We start from the raw sequence: 7,800 nt of genomic DNA on the forward strand, positions 1-7,800 counted from the left end.
GATAAACGTGAAACATTCAATACTGAATATTATTAGTTTACAGCTTATTTTTCGATTTTAATACTAAGTGACCAGCCCACCAAAGTCTACCGTATTTATTTTGCTTAAATAAAATATAAAATTTGTTTATTTGTACATCTGGTACTACTCTTGATGTTTACGTCTAGTTTCCCACCGAGTATTGCCCTCAGGAATTTGGCCTAAAAATATCCAATTCAACATTCCAGTCACTACAGGATTATAACTACACGGGAAACATGATTGTCATATGTCACAAGTGTTCGAAGATTAACAAAGTTTTTAACAACTTCAAACAAATCTCCAATAAGTACTACTTAAGTATCAACATCACTAGAAATTCCAGTCTATATACCTGCAACCTGAGATGCACTCGCGAAGACGGTCTTCTTATTCTGTGATAGCTGAGTTTTTGTCTTATTCCACTCTGTGTTTATATCAATCATGCGCAAGCCGTTCAGATTCTCACATGAACATCTCAGCAAAATATATTGTGTTTGCATCACACTGAAGCATAAATATTCTTTTGAGTGAAATTTCATGCCAGCAAACGTAGCAGGCATTAGAAATAACTACAGTGATACCTCCATGAGTCGATGTTCCATGACTCGATATCGACTCATGGAACCATACTAAAAACATAATTTCATGGTTACTATGATGGTCCCTAGAAGCAGCTTTCCAAAGAATTGCTGTTCCATGACTCGATATTTCCATGAGTCGATGGTCCCTTCAATATCGACTCATGGAGGTTTCACAAAGTCTAATATTTGGATTTATCAGCATCTTTATTAAAACTGCTCCGCTGACTGATTGTAATGACAGTTTATTTTGAATATAATACTTTTCATTTTTGCAGCCATAAAAAAACGACGGGCTGCATCCGACGTTTCGTGACAGTGGAATCTGGGCTGCATATGACGTTGATATTTTTCCTCTTCGCGAGTCTCTCTCAGCCTGCAACCGGTGTTGTGAAAAACTCAATTTCTCACAATTCCCGCTTGATATTTTTTATGCGTGAGTTGACTATCATGCAACTCAGCAGTCAAAAATCATGGATGAGTTGGCTCACCTTTTTAACTCATTGTCTCGTATTTCCATAGTTTACTCACACGGCAATAATTTCTTGTCAGTCTGGTGAAATTATGTTAATTCTTTCTCACGTAAACAACAACATTCGGGTTTCATGAGTTTTTGTCAGGTTTTGCGACTGAATGATTTTTTACGGTTTGAGTTGATTGAGTTGATTTTGCATCAAAATCTCAAGCGTGAGATTTGCAAAGCAGATCTCTAATGAGTTTGCTCTCACGGGAGAACGTATTGATTGAGATTTTGAGTGTGAGTCTATCAACACTGCCTGCAACCATCTTAGTTTTTTTTTCGATCTGTCAATCTGTCAATCTGTTTATTGACTTCTAGATTAAGTTCGACTCAGTAACGGAAATCTAGCTGTTGCAGGTAAAATCGAAGGCTAAAAGCTGATTAAGCTGGCATATACAATAAAGTGTAAGAATTGTAGACGAGGAGCTTATTTTTTTTTTTTTTTGGAAAACTACATGGAATGAAAAAATATGAGTTTCCGAATTTCCTGTTAAATATTGCGTTTTGTAGCATATACCCTTGTTTTTGCAGACCATCACTTTAAAGAAATCGATCGCAGTGCAGCAAAGCAGGGTTTCACTATTAAATAAAGGTGGACAACTAGGATAAGCTTGTAATGCCATTTACTCTACCCAAACGTATACGGTTGCATATAGAGAAAGAAGCAAGTTCAGATGTGTTGGTGCTGAAGCGATGCTTTATGGAGATGTAGATGATTTTGTTGAAGAGCCAAACAACACTTGTGACGTATGATAATAATGTTTCCCGTGTTGTAAACACATGTGTACTGGCTGTGAACATCTCCTTTTACGAATTACGTAACCAGCTTAGCGATAGGGACCCGCAACTTGCAAAGGGAAATGACATGTCTACACTGTAGCTTGATAAAGGCTTACCTGATTTCATAGATCCATTATTTCGTTAACAACTTCGCCAAAACACCTCGCGATCTTTTATCGCACAGCACTGAAAGTGTTTCGAAAATTAAATCAGTTTTCAACAATAATGCAAAGAGAGCAATGATGAATGCAAGCATGCCTAAATGAAACACCATTGTCTATTTGCCCTGTATAAAACGCTTATTCTTGGCTCTCTAAGCACATTTATTTGAGAACAGGTTTGAAAACTATTGAGGCAAACTTCAGTGAGCTGGTCATGTAGTGAGAATGCCGGAAGAAAAAGTTGCATCATTCAGGTGGAGGTCTGCGAGGAAGACATCCGCTTATGTTCATTCTGATTTTGACGTGAGCGTACCAGAGCTACCAAATCATTCCAGATTTGAAACAAACGGTTGATAGCTGGGATACCTGGGAGGGAGAAACCGATACAAAATTTCTTTACGTCAAAGTATGGCCAACTTTTGGCCAAATTTTTGGAGCGTTTTTGTAGGTTTTTTCAGCGCTATTGCAAAATTTTAATAAGGATTATATTGAAATTTTTAGTCAAAAACTTCAAATCAAGATTTCTCGAGATTCCTCCTAGGGATTTTTTTAAAAATTGGCCCAGTGGTGCAGAATGACCTCAGAAATCGAGCCATGGGCTCAGATTTGATTGACAATTTTTTTGCATAATAACGGTCTGTCGAGTCACCGTGTCTCGGGGTAAACAAAAACAATAAGTGTCGTAGTTAATTTTTGTTTACGTTTATTTTTCTTTACTACCGTTTTGATTCATATTACGGACAGCTTCAAATTCCGGACACTCTACTTTGTATGGGAAACATTTCACACGAAATGTTTCAATTTTTGTCGTGTAAAAGTTCTCATTTTCGAGGCTCGTTTTAGTAAGCTTTTTCCATAAATATCTTCGAAAATTTATAATGCCCAACTACCTTAGATGTCTCTTTAGTGGTTTAACAATTTCAATTGATGATTTGACTGTTCCATTAATGATTATCATGAGCTGTCCGGAATTCGATTCGAAGTGTCCGGAATATGAGGCAAAAGTGAGGAAGCGTCCGGAATAACTCTTTCTGCTTCACCAATAGAAATATCAATTGTGTAGCAACGTCAGCGCTATTTACGAGCACGCATGCACGAGGCATGGCACGCGAGTTTGCCATTTAATGTTCCTGAAAGTAGCAAAAACTGGGTCCACAAGGTTACCTAGATAAAAGTTCACGAAAGTAAGGTTTTTGAACAAGCGCCATTTGAGCTGTACTATTTGCATGAGTCTACAAAAATTGATCGTTGCTGATATTTTATACTGAAGATTGGTCTAACTAAGCTATCCTAACCGTAGCCACTACCCAAACTAGGCAGGATTAAGCTTTTCCCAATCTCAGAACGAAAAAGACCAGCAGCGAAAAAACCAGATCGGGATTTCTGAAAAGTCGCCAAAGGCGAAAAGCATAGAATACACTGTGCAATACGCATAATGCGAAACCATAGAGGTGAAAATTTAAACTAAATAACAACGTTTTAATAATTCCACCCTTATTTAGCCTCAGGCTTGAGACTGAAGAAGGGCAGCCGATTATCTCGGAGAAACACAAGGTCACCTGCACCATTGCTCCGAGTAGCACAGGAAGGGCATAACACTGTAGAGGGTGCCCTGGTACTCCACAGGCTCCGTTTGTGGTTAGGTTTTATTTAGACCCTCTAACCATTCATGTTTAGGCACGTAGAGTAGAGTAGAGTAGAGAATGGTGGAGAGTATTTAGAGTAGCGTAGTGTAAAGTAGATTAAAGTAAAGTAGAATGGCGTACAATAGAGTAGAATAGGGAAGAAACTCCGGGGAATATTTCGAGAAAATGATGGGAGTACAAGGAATACTTGAATTTTTCCTGGAAAATTTTGTATGGTTTCTGAAAACATTTCTCTCATATTTCCAAAATCAACTACTCCTAATCACATGATCTGTATCGCATCGGCCACCGGTCATATAACATCTAATCAGATCCGCCGTATTCTCGCTCCTTTCCCCTTGCAGCCGGCCTTCCCTACAAAGTGTACTCCGGTCACGATTCGGTGCTGGCGGAGAAGCGGAAACAGCGCCGGATACGAACCACCTTCACGTCGGCCCAGCTCAAGGAACTGGAACGTGCCTTCCAGGAGACGCACTATCCGGACATCTACACCCGCGAGGAAATTGCCATGAAGATTGACCTCACCGAGGCGAGGGTGCAGGTAAGTCCTGCGTCCAAACGGACTCTCTACAAATTCCATGAATCTACTCATCATCGCAGCGAGTAGCCAGAGTGGATAGTAATCCATTTCCTCGGGAGCCCTTTTCTTCCCACATAAAGTAAGACGAAGCCATTCTGATCTTGATTGATTAAATTCGCCTCACTCAGTAGGCTTTGGGTTTCGCTACGTTCTCCTGGATAAAATCCCATCTGTCTGGGCACGCACTCCTCGTCCTCAACGACGACGACGAAGTCCTCCTGAAGGCCCAACGAGCGCCTACTGCGTCCTCCGTACACGACGAGAAAAACATACATAAAAATCCATTATTTATGGCACGTGCCCTATTCAATATTTCATAGGCCATGGCACCTCGTTTGCAGGTCCTTCTGTTTTTTTCCTCTATCTTTTTTCTGAGATACCATCTGTGCGGAGCTTTCGGACAAGGACCATATGAGTTACAACGAGCGAATGTGTAAGTGTGCGTGTGTGTCAAGCCTAGATGATGGCGAAAAATAGCAAATCCACTTGATTGCCACCCGGCATGGTTCCGGGCCAATCTGTGTTTGGTCCATAAAAAGCTGTTTTCGGGGCTGTAAATTTGTCACCCTTTTGGGGTGTCATCCTCCGGCAGCCAAAAGGTTACGACTCGAAGAATGATGATGGGAGCAGAAATTTGACTGAAGGTCGAGCAGTATAGAATCGTTTTTGGGTAGGGTGGAATTTGGGGAAATATGACTTCTACGCTGAAGATATGTGATGGGAATGGTAGAAAACATTACGGTAAATTTCGGATGATGTCGTTGTAATCAGGAAATGGTTCATAACAAAAATAAATCAATACCAAATATTTCGGCATGATGGATGTGAGTATATCGAGTAGGATTATGTATTGCTTGATCTGAATGTTATCTACATCAGGTTGTCTTTCGAAGATTTTTTTTTCGGTTTACCATTTGAATATTTTAAAATTTGTTCAAGCAAACAAGTTTGTCGAAACTTGTAGTTTTGAAGTTCAATAAATCTCTCTTCATAATTTGCCTTCTGCAAACTTGTTAACAGTTTCTTCAGAACTTTAATCACCAGCAACCCAAAAATTCTAAAGAAGTTTTCAGGAAATATTTAACGCCAGAAAGAAATGGGATAGCCTCACTCTTCGTACTATTCTCATTCTAGTCCACTGCTGCTGCTCTCACGTGGACTAGCGTGGTCAGATAGCCAGGATTAAAATTACCCTTTTCGCGATGGCCAATTTCCATTCACCCACCCATCCACGACCGAACCAAATAGGCAACACTTTAAAGTTTACGATCTGTGGTGGTTAAGCGCAACCATTTTTCCCCATCAGCGGATTGTTATTGCCGGAAAATAGCACTCATTATTTGAAAACAATGCTGCTGGATAAACCGTATTCCTGTTGGTGGCCGCTTTTGGAGCCATTTAAGCACATATGCTATTCTGTGCCGAAAGTTACGATTATTCGCTCCGGGTTCTGGCTTCCGCTCTGGCAGGTATGGAAAAAATCTACTAACGTAACGTTCTGGAAGTTGAACAACACGGCCGCGGTCATCACCGTCAACACCGAGCGGGAATGAGAAGCTATTCCAAAAATTATAATTTTCCATCGGTGTGGTTTTCAAGCTTGGGCAAATAAATTTCAATCACTGTGTGCACACGGGTGCAGGAAACTATACGCTGCCATACGAGAGACGGTAATAGAAGGTCGGTGAAAATTACTATGCAATTATTTTGCATTCACTACAGTTAGGCATTATAGAAAGTAATATATTTCTGTACAAACCATAAAGAAACTTTTTTCACAAGTGTCGGATTGTTTCGCGGTCTTCGGCAATATTCTTCATCGTAAAAACACCTATCGAGGTCTGCGTTCAGAATTTTTATAGAGGTCAATAGGCGACCTCTGGCGATTTTTCTTTGCAAAAGTAAGTTTTCTCATAGTAAATAAGTTCTTTAAGTTCTAGAATGTCGCGAAATATGCCACCCAGAAATAATTATGAACCGGCGGTATTCAGTCCTACCGTATTAATATTGCTGTATAGCTCCACTTCACTACTACGTATATGTGTTCCCTGAATTATGAACAAATATCACGATACCAAAATCTGATATAGCAAGTAATTTGTTTGTGATTCAATTAGAGATTGTATGTTAATACATTCGAGTGATTGACGTTCGGTGAAAAGTAACCAATCATATTATAATTTCAATCATTCCTTATATATTAACATTTGGACACTAAGAGAATAGACATTCAAAGTAAAGTTACATATTTGTAGCCAAATTTAACCAGTTCAGAAAAAAAGCTGCAAAAATATGTATAAATAATACCTTTTTTTAAAAAAAAAGAAAGGTAAATCATCTGTAAAATGTAAATATTTGAAGATCTTGACAAGATTATATATCAAGATTAGACCTGTTCATATTTGAAAAATGTCTGGAAATCTACCGGTCAAGCAGTATTCCGAATTATCATGCTAAGAACAATGTGTGGTCAAATTTTCAGCTCATTTGATAAAGATTTCAATATGCTTCAAGTTGAAAATGTGTTTTTAAGCTTATATCAAGGTTTGAAAAATCATAACTAGCATTTGGAAAATCGAAACTACTTGCTATTACCACTGAAAGCTAATTCTATTCTGTTGAAGTTTGTCGAACACGCTAATAAGATCAAATTGAGTTTTAACATTGTTTGATCGAGATTTGTTTTCCGCAGTACCCGGAAATCACAGTTTTTTGAATATATATGGTACAAAAAACACAAATTGACATTATTTTTTCAAACCATAGTCAACGGGAATAGAACATTGTAAAGCTATGAATTCATTAACCATTAACAGGTTACATGTTACCTAAGGCAATAAATTACAAAAAAAAATGCCCAAAGATCGAGCACTGCATCGCAACCTGATGATAGTTAAATCACGCATGACACATGTACCGACGAATGAATGAATTGAACAAGTTAGCATTGCTTTTTCTTTCCGATTGATGATTGTTTTGATCGCATTTCATTGACGATTCAGAATGATTTGGAAACAATCATCATCATCGACTGAGAAAAAGCAGTGCTAACGTGTTCATTTTTTACATTCCACAAAGCTCACAATGGTGCTCTTTGCTCCCCCACAGCGGATTCACATATGTGCTTCCTAAGTTACTATTTTTTACAATTTATTTTCGTAAGATAACTTGTAACTTTCAACGGGATTGAGTTATAGATATGTGTAGTCATCATGTTCTGGAAGATAAAAATCCTAAATTTTCATACAGGTATGTTTTTTAGAGAGAACACTTCCGAAAAATAGTGATTTTCAAGAACCTCGAAGCACAAACCTCAACCAAACCATGTTAAAACTTGCTCCAATCTTAAAATCATGTTGGACAAAAGTTCGTCGAATTGAATCAACTACTGTGTAGAGGTATTTCCAATAATGTTTGGTGTTCCGTTCGGTAGTTATGATTTTTTAAAGCTTGAAATTATCCTAAAAATACGTAATTGGTGTGCTTCAACCTAATTTTTCTCCAAATTGATTGA

General features: G+C 38.4%; 1 protein-coding gene across 1 annotated transcript in view; it reads left to right on the top strand.

Annotated features, from left to right (window-relative positions):
• The window catches only part of LOC110678270 (paired mesoderm homeobox protein 2B-like), a 76,178-nt gene extending 70,339 nt beyond the window's left edge, over nucleotides 1-5,839 (top strand). The window contains exons 3-4 of the mRNA XM_021850892.1: nucleotides 4,051-4,247; nucleotides 5,756-5,839. Coding sequence (XP_021706584.1) covers nucleotides 4,051-4,247; nucleotides 5,756-5,839 — 281 coding nt within the window. The remainder of the gene's footprint in view (nucleotides 1-4,050; nucleotides 4,248-5,755) is intronic.
• The last annotated feature ends 1,961 nt before the right edge of the window (nucleotides 5,840-7,800 follow it).

The sequence above is a fragment of the Aedes aegypti genome, chromosome 3 (genome assembly GCF_002204515.2).
Source record: "Aedes aegypti strain LVP_AGWG chromosome 3, AaegL5.0 Primary Assembly, whole genome shotgun sequence".
In the NCBI taxonomy this organism is placed as follows: domain Eukaryota; kingdom Metazoa; phylum Arthropoda; class Insecta; order Diptera; family Culicidae; genus Aedes; species Aedes aegypti.